The sequence below is a fragment of the Ursus americanus genome, chromosome 11, assembly GCF_024610735.1.
Source record: "Ursus americanus isolate L20-20 chromosome 11, mUrsAme1.1.p, whole genome shotgun sequence".
NCBI classification, from domain to species: domain Eukaryota; kingdom Metazoa; phylum Chordata; class Mammalia; order Carnivora; family Ursidae; genus Ursus; species Ursus americanus.
In genome coordinates this window covers 25,831,962-25,851,846 of record NC_142137.1, presented here as the reverse complement: position 1 = coordinate 25,851,846, position 19,885 = coordinate 25,831,962, and the positions used below count along the sequence as shown (strand labels likewise).

Sequence of the window (19,885 nt, the reverse complement as noted above, 5' to 3'; positions counted from 1 at the left end):
TATTCTCCTAAAAGCCAAATACCCACATTTCACCAGTCTGAGTTCTGGTATGGGGCTGAACTGGCCGGCACGCAGGCCTGTCGCCCTATTTAGCTTCCATTACGATCTTTTTACCGCCTCAAGGGCTATTAAATGACTGCAAACAGATGTCTGAGTTCCATTAGGGGCCTGCTTATGCCTGGGAAAGCTGAGAAGCCTTAGCATCACAACACACGTGACACTCCCCCTTCTACAACCACCCTGTGAGCTGCAGTGCGCTCACCATAGGAGACCCTTGTAATTCCTTCCCAGGGGCAGAGGGTTAAACAAGGCTCAGGTTTTAATGGCTTTGAATCCCATTTCCCCTTTACACTATTTAAAGAAGGGTGTAAGTGGCTTGCTGAGATGTTTTTTAAAAGAGAAGCTGGGACACAGAACAGAGCCCTTGAACATGGGTAGGATCTGAGGGTACAAACTGTCAGAATACCCCGGTGCTCATCTTATTTCTTAAGGGGCGTTTCAGGGCAAGCCTGTGTATTATCTGCTACACTGGCTCCAGTTCAGAGCACTTCCTATTTTTTTCTACCTAGAGAAAGTTAGGGAAAACTATCAGAGTTCAAGCCATTCAAAAATATGGATTCTGGGTCCAGCTGTGTGACCTTTGGCAAACTACTTAACCTCTCTGGGCTCCCTGCTTACTCATCTGTCAGTCAGTATGTTTACCTAATTACAGTATATGTATTTCAGCCCACTGCAGTTTTACAAAAGCACTTTCACATACTTCAGTGCATTTGATTCTTGTAATAACCCCGTGAAGTAACAAGGGGGCGATTATTCCCATTTTATAAAACTGGAAATTGAGGCTCAGAGGCTAAGTGACACACTCCTGATAGTAGCCAGAAAGTAGGAGAAGTAGAACTGAACCGTTGATTTCATTTCCAATAAAATGTTTTCCTTATCACATCATGTTGTGTGATCTTCCTGGTTCCAACAGTATTAAAATGCCACAATTCAGAAAATCTCTGCTCCCATTCACAACCCATGTCACTGTTTGGAACCTGACCTCACTTATACTTCAGGGAACAAGAAGCACATGAGCAAGTGCTCTCTCTCTCTCACGTAAAAACTGTTCTCAATTTAATTCTTTGCTCTTTTAAATGTGTAAATGCTGAACACTAATAAAGACGATTAGTTCTATGGTGAAGAATCTAACAGATCTTGCTTTTGGTGGAAATACTCACGCATGAAGGAGCCCAGAATATATATTCTACAGTTAAATTAGAAGTACCTGCAACTGTTACTTTACTGGAAAAAGATGAAGAAACCATAACATCGAAGATCGACAATGGCAGTGTTGGACTTGAGAGGCTAAGAATGTCCTCTGGCTGGGTCCTTAACCTTGAAGTTTGTGTGACCTAAGGTCCCCCCTCCCTCCCCTTCCATTCTTTCCTCATCCATCAAGTAGGGAGACCTGTGTCATGGGTAAGCAAGGGTGACTGGATACAAAGAAGAATGAAATCTCTGAATGTGTGTATGTTCTTTTTACTGGCAGTAAAACCCCTGAGCTGTCAGTAAATTGTGGGGAGGGGCACCTGAGGGCCCTGTTCGACTTGGAGATGAAATGGTTGGGAGCCACGTTACTGTGTACCACTGCTCCATGGTTCTCAATTTCTCAATGTGGAGTAAAGTTCAAAGTAAATAATAGCCTCCCCATCACCCCCACTTTGTTATTAAATGCCATAGCATTGGGCACTGACCTGCTTTGCCCACTTCCCCTTTCCTCAGTGATCCTTCAGCCTGGCACCCAGCTCTGAGATGAGGCCTGCTTAGCACCAGTGAAGTTCCCCACGTTCAAACCAACAACATTCTGTGTGGAGATGAGGGAATCAAAATTAAAATCCAACCCATCAGCATCCATGAGTTCGCTACGGATAATGGACTCCATGTCACATTCCAAGCTCCCATTGAACATGTCCAGGTCCAAGTCGCTGGGGAACTTCTCATGGCCCATGACGGGAAGGTTTGCACTAGTTGAGTACAAGGAGGAGCCTGAGAGAGAGTCCGAGAGGGTTTGCATAGACTGGCTGACAGGAGACTGTTGCTGGTGTTTAACTGACCCAAGGCTGCTGGAGTCGCTCAAGCCCATGTTGCTGACAGAATTCGACAAGGCACGGCTGCCACCGAGAGCGCCCTGGGTTTGGTGCTGGTGGTGGAGCAAGTTCTGATTGACCAAACTCCCCTGGTTAGGCTGGGCAGCAAAGGACATCATTGGGTCATTTCGAAGCATCACGTTCCGGCGGGAGTTCTGGGCGGACACAGCGGTGCTGGCCTGAGACATCAAGGGGTCTGACTGGGTCATCATGACATCACTGTGGCTGAGTGAGTCTGAAGTGAGCAGGTCCTGGAGTGTTTGGTTGCCATAGTGGGACATGGAAGAGAAGGTAGCTGGCTTATTCTCTTGGATGGTCTGCATGGGAGACTGGCGCAGGGAATTCAGAGACGAGGGTCCAAACACCGTGCTGTTAAAGGAGCCAGTTGGAGAACCCAGGCCAGAGCCCTTGGTGGTATATGGGAAGCTAGAGCTCCGCTGCATGAGCCCTCCAGTGGGCGATGGCTGGGACGATGGGAGCGTGATGTTATCCAGCAGGTCATCCATGAGGTTGTCAGACAGCCCATCATTCAGATTCATGGTGCCTGCCATGTCGGTCAGCCGTGGTAGCTCCACGGTGCATGGCTTACTTACAGAGGGTGAGAGGCTAGCTGAGCTGCTGTAGAGCATGGGGGAGAGCGGCGCATCGTCATCCTGGACGTCATCCAACTCTGTGCTTGCCAAGATGGGTGACAGGCGGCCGCTGACGGTGCTGGCATTGGAATTGGTGCGCGAGCGGAAGTCTGTCCATGCATCCAGCTCATCGCTGCTGCGTGATGTGGGGCTGCCAGGCCACTTGGAGAGCTGGGAGGGACTATCATCTGCTGACTCGGGGGCTGTCTGCAGGGCTGCCTTCTTTTTGGCTGCACGGCCACGGCTCTTGGTATACTTGTTGCTGTTGTCCATGGAGACAGCCCGCCGCCGGGGTGCCTTCCCGCTCTTTCCCCCATCAGGGTTGATGATCCACCAAGAGCTCTTGCCAGTCCCCTCATTCTGGACCCGCATGAACCGGCTGTGCAGTGACAGGTTGTGCCGGATAGAGTTCTGCAGAGAGAAAGGAAAATGCAGAATATGAGACAAAATGGTCCAAAACTTAGGCACCCAGAAGAGATAGTTAATCAGACTGATTTTGGGGCAGGGGGACTCCTTAAATTTTGGAGGTTAGAAAAAAAAAAAAGACAAACGTTTGTATGATATACCCCCACCCAGGCTGGACTTCAATGACAACATTGTAAATGGCCAAGTTTGGTATTTAGGAGGTGGGAGATGGTTTCATATCCAGGAGATGCTGGAAATGTATAAGCTCAATGATGTTGTTTTTCCTAAATTCCTAAATTTTGTTGTCCATTCTATAATTCCATTTCCTATACTGAAGTTCACACTTACAATTTATTACCACAGCACTCCCTCCCTGCACTTTGCAACAAACCTCCCTGGCTCTCTAAGGGTTTTTAATCACTTGGAGGGCCATTTTATTCTTATGGTTCCCTCCTCCACTAGTGTAAAGGTAGCATCTACCTTTTCTGAACCACGTCTATAAACTCAGAACTGGTGTGAATTGTTACCGATCCTTTCTATGACTCCACCTCTTCCTGCCATAATTTCACACCTCTTCAACAAGCCTAAGAAAAAAAATGGTAGAGTAGGATTTGCTGAGTTGACAGAAATAGGCAAGGCTCCCATTCAGAACAATTCCAAATAATTTATAGAGATACTTCCCCTCAAGGCAATGGTCTGAGCATAGTAACTTCCTTCCAAAGAGTACAGTATGTAAAGGAGGTGAAAAAGTAACTTTACAGTAGAAACACAAACACTGTCTCAGGTGATCAAGGTCAACATCAGTAGGGCTAAGTCATGTTGGTAATATGCATTCTTGATGTGATGAAAACGGCACCCTCTTTTGTAGTCTTCCTTCTAAAACCCACCACCCCAGTCTAATTATGAGAAAAACATCAGACAGATTCCAATTAAGGGACATTTAAAAAAATGCCTGCCTGTTCAGTACTCCTCGAAACTGTCAGGTCCATGAGGAACCTAAGGAAGAATGATGATTAAATGTAATGTGTATCCTGCATGGGATGCTGGAACAGAAAAAGGACATTAGGTAAAAATGAAGGGAATCTGAATAAAATCGGACAGTTAATACCAACGTATCAATATTGGTTCACCAGTTGTGACCAATGTACCAAACTAACCTTAGATTAAGATAAGATGTTAACAACAGGGGAAACGATGTTGTAGGTAATATGAGAACTCTGCACTAGTTTTGCAACTTTTCTGTAAATCGGAAACTATTCTATAATAAAGGGTTAAAAAAAAAAAAAAAGAAACAGGGCAAAATATCTTCAAAAGCCTAACAATTGCAGCCATCTTGCAAGATCCTCCTCTTGGCTTGGTAGGTAAGCCTGGTTGGCTGGGCTGACCCAGATCCAGTCCTCTCTCTGTCACTGATCAACCATGTGACCTTGAGCAAATCATTTAATCCGTCTGCAACAACTTTACTTCTCTATCTTCATTATAGCCATAATAACATCCAAACCATCCCTCCCTGACAGGGATGATGTAAGAAAGATATATGATAATATACTTCAGGAACTGGTCATGCTACCAAGTCAGGGTGTTCTTTCACTGCTATTATAAAACAGAGTCCATGTGGAGAGCGCTCATCACCTGATGTGGCTCATTCTAATCTGTAAAATGCCTCATGTGCAGTGAAAGAGAGGAGCTGATGGTATTCTCCACATCCACAACAGCACCTACAGGCCAGATGAGTTTTAATTTGCAAGTTAAAGACAAAAGGTATTGCCTGATGCTACATATTAAATACAAACGATCCTAAAAGTTACCACAGTTTTTAACAAATAGGCAATCATCACCTGTATCTGTGTAGAAGATGCAAATACATGTGTTCTACCAGAATGTTTTTAAAACACAGAAAGTCAGCAGGATTTTACCGTAAGTAAATAACCCAAAATACTCAGTGTTTCTCACGTATATGTTCTCATGCAAGGAGGGCCTACAGTTCAGGTTGGGCAATGAGCATTTACACAACCATGGGTCCTATGTTGGCATTTCTATCATGGCCATAAAGACACATCTGAGAGAAAAAAAAAAGGGGGGAAATGCTGAGTATTTGATGAGACAAATGTTGCCCCAGAGACTATATACTCTGATTTACTCTTACGGTTTTTGAAAAAATAATGGCATCTCTACTAATGGTTCAGAAATCACGTTTCTTTAAAAAGCAAAATACTTTATAAAACAGATATGAAGCATGCTCTTAAAATTCACTCTGCAGGGTTCAAAAAGCAGGTAAGTGCAAGGTGGTTCTACTATCTGAGTACTCAGATGACTAGATCTATTAAATAAAAAACTTAAACTTCTTGGTGAAAAAAACAGGAAGGTTCTGAAGCTATGTGGGAGTAATGTGCAACCGTGGCCAGCCCACTTTGCTCTAGATTTTGGAAAGAGTTCATAACACCACCTAGGATTAACAATGACCAATCTTATGTATTGGGTTACTCCCCCCACACACCCTTTAAAAAGCACTTAGGAAGGGCGCCTGGGTGACTCAATGGGTTAATAAGCATCTGCCTTCGGCTCAGGTCATGATCTCAGGGTCCTGGGATCGAGCCCCTGTTTTGGGTTCCCTGCTCAGCAGGGAGTGAGCTTCTCCCCCTCCTTCAGCCTCTCCCCCTGCTCATGTATGTGTGCGCTCTCTCAAATAAATAAAATCTTTAAAAAAATAAAAATTAAAAAATTAAAAGCACTTAGGGAACAACGCATATTTTTTAAAGATATTATTTATTTATTTGAGAGAGAGAGAAAAAACACGAGTGGGGGTAGGGGTAGAGGGAGAGGGAGCGAGAAAATCTCAAGCAGACTCCCCAACTGAGCACTGAGCCCGATGCAGTGCTCAATCCCAGGACCCTGAAATCATGACCTGAGCCAAAATCAAGAGTTGGACACTTAACTGATTGTGCCATCCAGGTACCCCAACAATATATATATTTTTAAAATGTATTTTTACTTTCGACAACTCCAAACGTGAACCAAACTAGAGGGGGAGGGGAAAGCAACACTTTATAGAACTCCAAAATGCCCTACTTGAATTTTCTAGTGGTCATATATTACTACAACTCTAAACTTCAATGTATGTGTATAATTTAGTAAAATTACCAGTTACAATTGGTTAAAATTTGAAGACAGAAATTAAGCTTCTGTAAGGGCACATGGTAAAGGGGCTGGCAAACCCACATCTCAGACCAGAACTGCAGGGTGTCAGAGCCCAGGTCCCTGATCTCGAGGGTTAAGAAATGAGAGTCTGCCTGATTTGAGCACTGCCAGTTACTGGGCCATAATTTTTAGTTTCATGGTCTCTAATCCTCATAATAAACCTGAAAAGTTGGTATCAGTGCCCTGGTCACACAGATGAAGGCTCATGCTGAGAGATATTAAATAACTTACACAAGGTCACACAGCTAGTGTCTATATAACCCAAAGTGAAATTTGTTTTCCAAACTCCAATCCAATGCTTTTACTATAACTTTTCACAGTTTTGTCACCAAATTATTTAGAAGTCACTGTTTGAGCTATTTGTGCCAACGTTTAAAGAAACATTTAAGAAAGAAGGATATAAAAGGCACAACCTTATTCTGCTCAGAGAAAAAGCTTCTTTTCGGGGCACCTGGGTGGCTCAATCAGTTAAGCGACAGACTCTTGATCTTGGCTCAGGTCATGATCTCAGGGTTGTGAGATGGAGCCCCGTTTCTGGACTCTGCACTGGGCATGGAGCCTGCTTAGGATTCTCTCCCTCTGCACCCAGGCCCCTGCTCTCTTTCTCTCTTAAATAAAAAGAAAGAAAGAAAAAAAAAAAAAAAGATTCCTTTCCAAAAAAGAAAAAAAAGCACAACCTTATTACTATAACTTTGTTTATGAACTAGGGATAATAATTTGATGGGTCTTTCCTAAATTAAAATTTTTTAAGCAAGGTCTTTCAGAAGAACTGATCTGAAAGTGAAGGCTCACACGGCCCATGTTTGTACTTGTCTACTAAGTGGCCATAATAGCATTCGCTCTAGGGAGAGGACAGTGGCCACCATACAAACCAACATTAACTGCCCTTAGATTCTGAAATAAAACCTGATTTCTTAAATTGGTGACTTGCTTCAGTTTACAATCTCTTGTTTTAGAGGTTATTAGCAGAATGTACGCCCTAAGGCATCCTGCCTACACAACACTCAGACAGGCTTTTCCAGTTACATTATTAAGACAACACAAAAACTGCCACCACCCCTGTGACAGTCCCCTATCTCAGCAGCCTCTATCCACACAGGCTGGTCAGCTTTCCATTTACAAAACCCATAATCTGAAGATGGGCCACTGACAGAAGGCCAACGAATAGGGCCCCTCTGTCCATTTCCAGTTCAAATGCCCCCTCACCCTAACAAGTTCAGATGCCAGGAATGTACTCTGATTTTCCTCACAGGTCATGATTCTAATCACTAGTTTCTTTACCTAAATTTTGGAAACAGGAAAAGGTAAATAAATAAATGCCAAATAAAATGTCAGAACTGCAATGTTTCCCCACACCTTCCCTGATAAAAAAAGTTAATGGTGATATGATTTCTATGAGGTTTCAAAGCACCATCCCTCACGTCAGTCCCAGGAATGAGAAGTGGGATTTATAAAAACTGGCAAGCCAACTGTAAAATCTTCTTATGATCTATGATTTCAGTTCTCTAAAGACCTCTGCATTAGGTCTGTAAATTAGTTTCCAACGTACTGTGTGTATTTTAAACTATAAAACCACCATTAAAAATATTCTAAGGTTTTCCTCTAATTCATGTATCATACCGGTCTATATATCTAAGATTTTACATTAGTTTGGGGATTAGGAACTGAAGTAGAGGAGGAATAGTTTGACAGGACTAGAATGATTTTTTCTAATTTACGTTTTGAAATACGTTGTGAGCCAGGCCATTGTTAATTGGCTGAAGTACTAGGGACACGTTTTCATTAATGCTGAGGTGATAAGGTCAATATTAACAACCAGGACTTGAGCACCGGCCATTCTGTCACCACATTTACTTACTAAAGGAGCCAAGAAGCTACTACAACCTCAACCCAAAATCATGTGAAGAGTGCTGGTTATTTGAGTTCACGCCTAAGAAATCCAGATACTGATGAATTACAGGAAAGCAAACATCTTCTAGGAAGAAACTTTAGTGTCAGGTTTTTTCCAACCCGGCCCAAAGATTTAGAAAATACTTAAAGCACCTCTAACACAACATGTCTGAAGAGAGAGCAGAGATAAGAACGCTCTTCACCCCGTTTTATGTCGATGCTGTTTTACAAAATGATCTACGCTGAAGCAAGCCCTGTCCCAGGCAGAAGCGCTTCTGACGTCGTGAAGTAGTAACAGAACTGGCCAACCTGTGTTCTGTGTGCTTGCAGATGCATTTAGTGGCCTAACCCTTCAAGGAAGTATGTGCAGAAGGTGTGTAAAGGAGGGAGCAGGAGGGAACCCGCATTTCACAGGCATGCTGACTGGGTGGCCAGAGCCTAGAGATTTCTTTGCTTGGCCCTCCTCGAAGAAATGAGCATAAAAACGACCGTACTTATCAGAATCTGTTAATTACCTCTCTTGCTATCCTGAAAGACAATTTTCTACTGTAAGATACATTTACTGCTAATATTACAGTACAGTCATATATGCCAACTAGTTGTAAAGACAGACGGACCCAAAACAGATGAGATTAGGTGTCAGAGAGAAACTGCCTAAACTGAACAAGTATTCTCCACTGGTACTTTACAAAGTGGATAATCCACACACGCAATGTAAGGTGGCCAATGGAGGGGTGGTGGGCGGGCAGCATGATGCTGAAGGAAGACTACAAGCTTTGATGTCAGTCAGGTCCCAGCCGGAATCCCGGCTCTGACATTTGTCCAGTGACCTCCAGCAACTGAGTTAACCTCAAATGCCCCTTTCATAAAATGAGGATAAAATTACCCTCTCTGCCTAACTCTAGGATCCTCATGAAGGTTAAATGAAATTACGCATGCAAAGTACCCACTGGAGTGCCAAGCACAAAGAGGCTCTCTACTGTCAGATCCCACATACGGAAGCAGTGACATCACAAACGTTCACTTACTGTTTTCCGAGCACCGTATAATTTAAGTCAAAAGGTGAGAGGGCGGCTCCTTCCAGGAAAATATTTCAGACTCTTAAAAGTATTTCAAAGGTGCCGTGTCAGTCGGGAGTGACTGGTAATTTCCTAACTGTTGCTACCCTATGTCCACTCCAGCCCCTTCCAACCCATGTTTACCTTGTGGGGACTGTCCACTAACCCAGACGCCAGCTGCATGTGCCTCCCCTGGAACACAGAGAGGGTTTTGTCTGGAAGCAACATGTGGTATCAATTTATCTTTCTCAGCAACGGCAACAAGGAATCCACTGACTTTAAAAATAAAAAGGGAGTTGTGTAATTTAACTCTTAAAGGCCCCTGCCCATCCTCCTTTTTATGAAGACAACGCCTCCCTCTCCCTCTCCCTCTTTTTTTTTTTTTTTGTGCTGTCTCAAAAGCAGCAAAAGGAGGGGCGCCTGGGTGGCACAGCGGTTAACCGTCTGCCTTCGGCTCAGGGCATGATCCCGGCGTTATGGGATCGAGCCCCACATCAGGCTCCTCCGCTATGAGCCTGCTTCTTCCTCTCCCACTCCCCCTGCTTGTGTTCCCTCTCTCTCTGGCTGTCTCTATCTCTGTCGAATAAATAAATAAAATCTTTAAAAAAAAAAAAAAAGCAGCAAAAGGAGAGTCATGGCTGTCAACTCCTAAGCCAGACCCACTACTTCCCGCCAGGCAGATTGCAGGCATCCACCTGCTCCTTCTAAGGGATCTCAGTGGGGACAATCTGCACAGGATGGCCTTTAGACACATCTACCCTGCACACGGGACCAGCATTTCAAGTAGGTCTCACTGCTCTGACTTGTGGGCAATGACAATTCAGAATGAGGCTGCCCAATGCCTGAATTCTAATATATGCATCTCCTGAGCAGTCGATGATAAAGGTCACGTGAAAAGCCCAATGGAAACCACAAATCACAAGGAGACCCAGGGGGCTATGTGCCACTGCAGAGTAACTCGAAGATACAGCTTCGGGAGAGGGCCTGGGAAGCTGCCTTTGATTTATAATGACAGGCCCTTTCAAAGGCATTTCTCTGGACAAGGCCCTGACTTCTCTTAAGTATTACTTCCTCCCCCTGGCTGCCCATTAGAAGCACCTGGGGAAGCTTTACGTCCTTCTGCCCCACTCCTAGAGACCCTGAGTGAATTGGTGTGGGTAAAGCCTGGGTACAGGTACATTTTTAAGGCTCCCCAGATTATTCTAATGTGCAATTAGAGCTGAGAATCATTGGAATTTCCCCCTTCCCTTTCCACTGACTGAGACTCTTAAGTCCAAACTAATGATCCCTAGTCTCTCCAGATTTGGTAGCACAGCACAGTCAATGTTGTCCAAGTCCAAGTTCGCCCCCCATTTAGGAAATAAGGCCAAAAGCTGGGGCTACAGATTCAAGCTGGGATTATATGTAAAACAGAGCAAGTGTTCAGGACTCTGGGATCCAGATAGCTTAAAAAAAAAAAAAAAAAAAAAGGCAAGGGAGAGGGCGAAGGGTCCTGGACCTTGTGACAGTCATCTCACTCTGTTTTGTGCCACTTCTCCACCTAGCACAGATAGGCATGGACAGAAAAGAGGCCATGTGGACATGAACTAAGAATTGATACACGCTGAAGAAAGGATGAGCCGGGCAGTAACGGACCCCTAGAATTTTCAGGAGCCTCCCTGAAGTAGCACGCAATCTCATACAATCCCTTTCACAGACTATCCTTCAAGCAAAATGCCAAAAAGACAGATTGGGTAAAAGTTACTACTGAAAAAGCCATACCCCAATCGTGAGGTACTTATTAGCTCCCACTGTTAAGAATACAGCAAAGTATGACTTAATAAACTTCCCTGAGGACATATTCAGCCTCAAAAATAACAATCACATATTCTGTTTCTCATTCTTTCTCCTTCCTCAACTGTGCAAAACACTACAGCATTACACTGAGTGCAAAGATCCTTGGGTGGACGCTGCAAGAAGCCAAGCAGTACCGCCATCTGAGGGAGGAGTATGAGGCTGGTCCTTCCTATTCCATACTGGGAGAGTCTAGGTTTTAGCTGGCTTATCTTCTTCCCCTAGATTTTATCTTCTTTGGGGCTAACCTGTCGTTCAAAAGCAAGTACAGAAAGTATGAGAGCATAAAAGAGACTAGAAATCAGAAACAGTTATTATTTCTGACAATATGGAATACCAGCTGTAATAGCCAAGCAAGCCTTTCAGACTGAGAAGAAAACTTAAATAAACATTCACATAAAGGATTGCACAATCAACCCTGATGTATAGGACAAGTTCCAGGCTAGCTCTACTCTTACTCTTGTCTAAAACACTAAGTTTAAACTATTAAGGGACTTATTTTAAAAAGACGATCTTCTAAAATAAATATTGTCAGGAACTTGGCTGAAGGATTAAATTTCCAGCTAGAAACAAGATTTCCGTTAAATTTGCTAACAGTAATCCCCTACCCACAGAGATCTCTTTGAAAACTAACATTTGTTTCAAGTTTTCATGCAGTAAGTGACAGGTTCTGGTATCTCAGTAGAAGGAATAAAACAGGGGCGCCAGGGTGGCTCAGTGGGTTAAGTGTCTGCCTTCAGCTCAGGTCGTGATCCCAGGGTTTTGGGATCAAGCCTCGCGTCGGGCTCCCTGTTCAGTGGGGAACCTGCTTCTCCTTCTCCCTCTGTATGCTCCCGTGCTCGCTCTCTCTCAAATAAATAATCTTAAAAAAAGAAGGAATAAAATAATAATCATCTGATAATTAGCATAATGAACCCATTCTCTATCCAAGCAAAATGAGACACACGAGGCTTTCTTAGAAGAAGAAGGGCTGGGCAGACAATCTGTACTGACCCCCAGTGAAAAAGAAATCCTAGATAGGAAGAAAGTTCTCTTGAGGAGCATGAAAAAGACAGCTACCACTCCACTACAGTTTTGCTGGGTTTTCTCTGTGGGTTTTATTTTCATATTAATTTTTTTTTTCATTTAGTAATCTTCTTTTCAAGCTCTTCCACAGCTGTTTCTGTTCTTGGAGGGCAAGAGGGAACATTCCATTCCTTACAGCCAAACCTGCACTTCCGGCACAAAGAGAACCCTGGCAGCCTTGCAACCTCTGCCCACACCCACTCCCTGCAGCACCATGCCCCTCCCCCACAAACCCTCCTACTTCCAACCCCCTGTCCGTCCTCCCCAGACTGAGGGAGGAGCAGCTCAAGGCACGTAGTCAACAGAATGACAGTCCCCAGAAAGCCGGTTAAAGCTACAGCATTTGGCAGCCCCTGCTCTCTTCCTCCAAACTTCTTCTCCGATGTTACTGAATCCACTTCCCTTTCCCACAAGGGGTGCGGCAAGCACATGCTATGTGAATTCCCTGGTAAGACCATGTATGACCAGCCACATGGAATGGATGATTCAAAGGGTTAAAAGCCATGAAGTTGCAAAACAGATTCTGCCCAGTAGAACAAAGTAGAACAGAAATAGTTTTACTATTAACATAATTTTCATTTAGATTAAAAAAAAAAAGGCCATGAATTTTTCCAGTTTGAAAATTTATCGTGGGTGGAAATAGAAAAAAAGGGCACTGGAAATACACGACCATAATTCAGGAATACATCAGAGAGTTTACTCACTTTCATGCCATTATGTAAATGATCAGAGCAGGAAGTTCAGTAAAAAGTAAACTGGGGAAAATGGAAATGTCTGTAAAACCCACCTAGTAACAAGCAGCCTTAACTTCATAGTGAAAGAAACAAAGGACCAAAGAGATACAGGGGCGTACCTGAACTCGATCAGCTGGTAAGTGAACTCCAAGCTGAGACAAACTCCTATCTCCCAGCTTTATCATGTAACAGTAATACCCAGAAACAACATCAGCCCCGATGTCCGGATTACCACACCAATGGAAGGGATGAAGCGCAAGAAGCACAGAGCATGGGGAGTATCTTCTACCCACCTACCCATCCACCCACCAATCCAACTTCAGCGTGCCTTATTTTACAATTTGAGGAATACAAGTCTGTCTCCCCCAACACATATCAAACTCTTTACAACCAGTTACCATATTATAGCTTTAGCATCTAGCATGGCGCCTGGTACATAGTAGGTACTCAAAAAATACTTGTTTAATCAATGAATTGGTGGGAAGGGGGCAGCGGCCATGAAACAAACCTGAATTATACTTTGAAATGTTATAAAACATAAGCTCAATGAAAAATCCTCACACGAGTGAAGATGGAAGCAAGCATCCATTGTAAAATGTGAAGCAGCAAGTCTCTCCCTTGAGTATTAACTTCAATTATACAATCCAATTTCCAAAAACAAGACGACAGTCTAATTAGTAGACTTAAGGTTCTCTATAATAAGATATGCTAAGAAGAGCAAAATGACAGTGTGTGAGCTACTTGGTAGAGCAAGGGCTTGGCACAAAGGTCTCACGTCCATCTAGGGAGAAGAGCTGACTCCTTACCTGTCTTGGGATGCTACAGGGCCTCATTACTTGGTAATGAAGTTGGCCCAGGCCCCTCAGAGGCATACTCAATATCACAGATAACACACTCTGGTACTAAATCTCCTCCAAGGCACACCCAAAGAAAAACAAGAACGAGGAAAATCCAACATTAAGAGTCTATTTCACCTGCAATCTGAAAGAATTTAATGTATTTGATATCTACCAGGGCCAATGCTCTGTGCTTGACAAATCTAATCTTATTTTATTTTCACGACAAGCCTGTCAGGAGGAAATGGGAGGTACAGAAAAGCTAAGTAACTTGTCTGGTAGGTGGTAGTGCTAGTAATCAAGCCTGAGGCTAACTCCAAAGTGAAGCTCTCACCACTGAACTACGTGTTTCCCTCTGATGTCACCAAACTGCCTAAGGAGAGAGGCACCACTAACTGGTGACCAAGGAACATGAAGGGACAAGAATAAAAATCTACGTTATTGAATTACATGTTCCCATCTCTAAGTTTTTGCACATGGTCCCTAGGATTATGAAAGCAAGGTAAAGAGCGGAAAAAATGACTATCCATGAAGTGAGCCTTGTTGAAACCAGATCATCTTTAGAAATGACACCTTTATCTCAGATACACCCCAAAAGAGACACTATTGGCATGTCCTAACCTGACCTGGGATCATCACTGTTAGGGAACAACCAAGCATGACTATTGCCATAAGCCATTAAGTATCCAGGCCTTCCTCAGTGGCATGTCTGATGGCTTTTGTGCTCAGAGAGTATTAACCTGTAAGCTGAGTCAAGTCAGTATTACCTGGCCATCCTTGGCAGACTTATTCAGGCCCTCCAACAGCTGGCACCATGCTATGGGTCCTCAAGCCAGAGACACTGGGCAAAGCCAGGCAAATGTCTGCTTTGTCCTGACCTTGCCATTACGAGGCTTAATCTGAAACAGGGACTCGGCTCTATACTATTTAAAACATGTAATTAGTTTATTACAGAGCCAGAAAAGATTAGCTTTCTTTAAATCTATGTGAATTTTAAAATATGCTTTTTGCCTGCCAACTGACAGTATGATCGGGATGCTTCTGTTTAACCTCAATCAAAAACTGGTAGAACACTGCTTTAAGGTTGTATATGCACGTTATTTTATTATTTGTCTTCTGGCAACAAAACCTGCAGAAACAGAAATCACTGACAATGCATGCAAGCACATTAAGGGGATGGCTGCGGAGGTGCTGAGTGGGTGAGTTAAACAGCTTGAGAGTTTGTCATCTGAAATCCAGGAAAACTGCTTTTCTGTTCTTGGTTTACAATCCCTTCCTTCACATGAAATTCACTGGCTTTAGCATCACACATACAAACACAACTGTTTCCAGCTCTTCAGATGTTAGGGCTCAGAAAAACCATTCTTTTGCATCTTGTTATTTCGAGGGCAACTGATTTCTTTTGCGTAGCTCTGAAATATATGCCAGCGTGTGGGCACAGTCACACAGCTAAGCACAGGCCCACACCCTGGAAAGACTGGGAGGGATAGAGGCACATTTTTCAGCTAGGGAAGGAAAAAGTTTGGGGTAGGATTTACAAAACAGACAAGTGTGTATGCATCTGGAAGCAGGCTATCTTCCAAATGTCAATGTTCATTATTCTAATAGTCATCAAAAATCAAGAAGATAATGGTAAAAAGCAGAAGACAAAAAAGGTAAATGCCACATAACCGAGTATCTCTATTGGCTACTGCAAAGAAAACAACTGATGGACTTTCTCTTTATAGGAATAAAGAGCACAGCAGTCAATTCTGAAAAATGACTCAGGCCTACAGTACCCTTCTCTTTCCTTTCCACACCCTAATGAAATTCAGCTAAAAAGGAGCCTCCTGAGGAACTGCTTTCTCTACCCTGTAACCTCACCTGCATGTGCAGCATTTCGCTGTACTGGTTTTGCAAGATTTCTTCTTATTTAAAACCACAGGATGCAAAAGTGGCTGATGACCAATGTAATGATATTGCTAAATGCCAAGTGAATCAAGTATTCATTCCAGGACACTTCTGGGTGCCAAGTACACATACAGATGAGCATCACACAGCTCAAAGGTCCACATAAAATGATCAAATAAAGAGAGAACACTTTTATCAACTAAGGAACCAGGCACTCATTCCACTGTTCTGGGCATTTAGATACTCATGCATTTAAAATCTAGGGTGTTCCTAAATGCATAAGTTAATATTAGCACTACTCTCCAGACCATAATGAATTTAAAAGGCTAAATGTACATGGGATAAGTCACTGTTTTTCTAAAGGCCATGACAGGGTCCTTTTGTATTAATAGGTACTCGACTCTAATCTACTTCACGTGTGGAGGTAAGCTTGAAAGCACTTAAAAAACTGGAAACAGGAGCATCCGTAGTACAGTATTTATCACCCAGAGGGCAGGAGGGATAATATTAACTGGCAAGGACAGGCACATAAAAGACTCTCAGTATGGTCAGGGGGTGAGCCCATGCCTCCCCCAGCAGGTGTCACAGTGCTCCAGGGCTCAATGGTCCCTGCATACCAGCTGTTGTGATCCCAAGGCCGTTCTTGAGGATACAGGACCCCTGGCCTTATAACTGCCTCCTTGGTTGAGTCTGACTTGGCAGGTTTAGTCCACAGATCTTCTCCTCAACTTCCTGGAGCCCATCGCCGGGGGGCTCCCTGAAGTTTCCAATCCTTTCCCCTAAGTCAAGTTGTTTGTTTGCTAATAGGAAATGTGTGTGTGAGCTCATAGCACGACCAGGTACCAGATCTTCCCCTAAAGTATAACAAATCATTGTACATACAGGGCCCACGGAGATTAATCCCTTCAAATCAAGACAAGGGAAGAAAAATACACAAAGACAGATGTTGCTGAGCTCTTTTCAGGTTCAAAGGTACCTTCAAATAATACACTTCACCTCTCTGAGGCATTATGTGGAGCAGTATCACCCAGTATTAGCCCTCTCCAGAAACAAGTTCATCAGGTTCTTTCAAACAGCCGTGACCTCAGTAGTCTTCCCAAGTAAGAAAGACAGCCGAGTCCTGATGTTAATTTGTGGACAGAAACAGAAGTCACACAAGCTTCTTACAGGGTTAATAAATCCAAGTTGAGAGACAATTCTCCATGGGTCTCTGGTGTTTCTGCATGTCTTGCAAGCAAAGTACTAATGGCCCTCTGTTCTGGACTAGATTTCTAGGATGTCTGCATTTACATAATGAAAAATCTTGAAAGATAGTGAGTGATAGTGTTTCCTTCCAGAGCAACGTACTGATACACTTGCTGCCCATTATGAAAGACACAGGATCCCTAAAGTCGGGTTCCCCTCCCGTTAACAGAACCCACTGCACGCACAGGCATGAACCTGGGCCCACCTGTGGCACTCCTGCGGGACTTGGGGACAAAGAGGAAACTGATGCCAAAATCTGCTGCTGCTTATGCGCTCACTGTGCCATGCGTGAGTAATCAATTCCTTTGCCCCTGACCTAAGGGTCTCACGGCAGGTGGGGTCAAATGCAAAAGATGCAACTTGGCAATTCGTCTCTAGCTAACCTTCTTCTCTACCCATACATAAATGAGTAGGAACACAAGACAAGGGGATGAAGAAGGAAAATGAAGTCACAAGTAGGATGCTGCATGGCTCCAGCATTCTGAATATTCTGATCCAGCTCTGCTGAGGACCTACACGGCTTTATGAAAACAAACCATTAATAGAAGAGCAGCTCCCCACACACAGTCACTTTGCCGTGTTTCATCTGCATCAGGTCACCCCTTTTCCAGCTGTTGCTCGATACTGCTCTTTGCTTGTGAAGAGCAGAGCCGAGTGGGCAGCAGGTTTAGGCTTCTCTCTCCTTGCCTTCCTCGACCAGACATGAGAGCAGATCGCGTTATGTCCACCCTCCCCATCTCCCTGACAACCGACTGCCCCATCGCACGGCAGTCCAAGGTAACATCTGTTGAGTTTCCACAGGGTCCAGATCTCCATTCTGGAGCCCTGGGCCATTCTCAGAGGGAAGAGCTTTTCCTTAGTGCCCTACACTTGTCTATGGGCTGCCCCAAATTTAACCCTGATGAAAATGCTGTCAGGCCTTTCTCCTTCCAACAGTGACTTTGTCATTGTAACAGGCCACACATATAGAAACCCAGGATTCCCTCCTCTTGCCATGTTGCTCTCCCCTATCCATCTTCTTCATTCCTCTGAAAGTATTTAGCAGCTTTAGACCTTTAGAAAGAAGAGGGACTAGGCAGTGCCCATGAACTTAAAAGCAAACACATGCATATATATGTTTATATACTTTTTCCAAGTTTCCAAAAGAGAGTTAATTTTCTAGCTTATTAAATATAAACCAGAAGCCTCTACTACAAAATACAAAAACTTACAAGATTTCATGCTCTACAGTTTTTTAATGAACTGATTTAAGCCAGGCCTGTTCTGGTACATAGGAAATTGATATTTTCTTTTCCCTCCCCTTTCCTCTTGGATAACCTACTTCCATTCTTGGCAAAAGGAGGCCTATATTTACTACAGTGTTCACATGCACCTACACGTCCAGTGCCTCTGGAATAATACTGAATTGTTGCCACACGGCCAAATAATGTGCTCTTTGAGAAATAATTATCAATTAGAGTGCTATAAAATGGGCCAGCAGTTCTACTCTGCTCGCACTGTGTGGTATTTTGGCCACCAAACACAACAAGCTTTCTTTGGTTACTCTTTACATCAATCAGAAAATTACATTAATTTGCTGTGATGCTATTTGTCGACAGACGTGGAAAAGAATGCAGACATCCAGGAGTAAATTAGAGCCAACTCACTCTACTTGGGCAACAGGTCCCCCACACATACTAACATTTTACAGGGACCCCAGCCTGGGCTGGGTGACAAGGGCTGCATAAAAAAAGAAACTATTAGCAACAACTTGCAAGTAATCAATTTCTAGTACTTTCAGTCTAGAGTAGCTGCCAAAAGAACTTGGCAAAAGCCATCATTTAAAAAAACACCAATTTAAGCTACAGTGCAGTATTCTTACTATAGTAAAACAGGTTTTACTTTATCTATATATGAGGTCTAAAAATAGAAAAAAAATAAAGGTTTAAAATTTAGATACCACTTGGGACATTTAAAAAGCCTTCTAGCTTTTCTTTTTTTCTGGACAGTTCTCTTTTATGCAGTATTACGTTTAGTGATAATTATTAAAATATTTCTTGGAAAAGGTGCATAAAAATATGTACTCATACGCATTCATATCAGAAGACAACTAGGAAGTGTTAAATAGTAAAACAAAGCACAACTGCTTCTTATCAACGCTCAAGGTGCCTGATACATGAAAGACTCATTTCTTGAAATGAACTCCTATTTTCTCTTTTGAACTAACCCACGCTGAATAAAGTTACCACCTGCAATACAACCCACGAAGTCGAGCATTAAAGAAATAGACTCTTCTCTTTTCCCAGGTTCTTCATCTCCAAAGAAATCTACCTTCAGCACTGAAAGTCATCACAAATACACCATCAATAAAGAATCAGATTTTAAAAAATTAAGTTGTCCGCCTTAAACTTCAGAAGCAATTAGAAGTTCAAAATGTGGATATTATTTGTTTTATTAGAAATCATACTCATGCCTCCAGTGGACAATACAATTCAAATACAGGAGGAGGGGGTACCTGGCTGGCTCAGTTGGTTAAGCGGCTGCATTTGGCTCAGGTCATGACCCCAGGGTCCTGGGATGGATAAAGCCCCAAATCAGGCTCCCTCCTCAGCCAGGAGTCTTCTCCCTCCTGCTGCCTCTTTCCCAGCTAGTGCGTGCTCTTGCTCTCTCGCTCACTCTCTCTCAAATAAAATCTTAAAAAACAAAAAAAAAAAAAACAAAAAAAACCCAAATACAGGAGGAGATAACATTGATTTCTCATCATGGTTTAGGTTTTTTTTTTTTAACTGTGGGAAAATAAACATTTGGGGATTAACTAGCAAAAGTATTAATTGAATGCAAACTTAAAAAAATATTAGTATCTATTGATATTTAAAATGTACATAACCTCGGACTTGGTGGGACAGACAGTTCTATTCTTCTTCTTCCTTACCAACAGAAGGCTGATTTTTAGCTGGGCATGTGGCTACCCAGAAGAAAAGAGACTAAATT

At 43.1% G+C, this 19,885-nt stretch overlaps 1 protein-coding gene across 5 annotated transcripts in view; it reads right to left on the bottom strand.

The window, feature by feature from the left end:
* The window catches only part of FOXO3 (forkhead box O3), a 127,017-nt gene that overhangs the window by 15,523 nt on the left and 91,609 nt on the right, over positions 1 to 19,885 (bottom strand). For 4 of the 5 annotated variants that reach the window (XM_087865367.1, XM_045806937.2, XM_087865366.1 and 1 more), the window contains one exon: positions 1,737 to 3,172. In XM_087865367.1, the coding sequence (XP_087721493.1) occupies positions 1,772 to 3,172 (1,401 nt within the window). In that variant the 3' untranslated portion in view covers positions 1,737 to 1,771. Of the gene's footprint in view, positions 1 to 1,736; positions 3,173 to 9,282; positions 9,640 to 19,885 lie in introns of those variants that run through there. The other variant, XM_087865369.1, reaches the window with a different exon arrangement.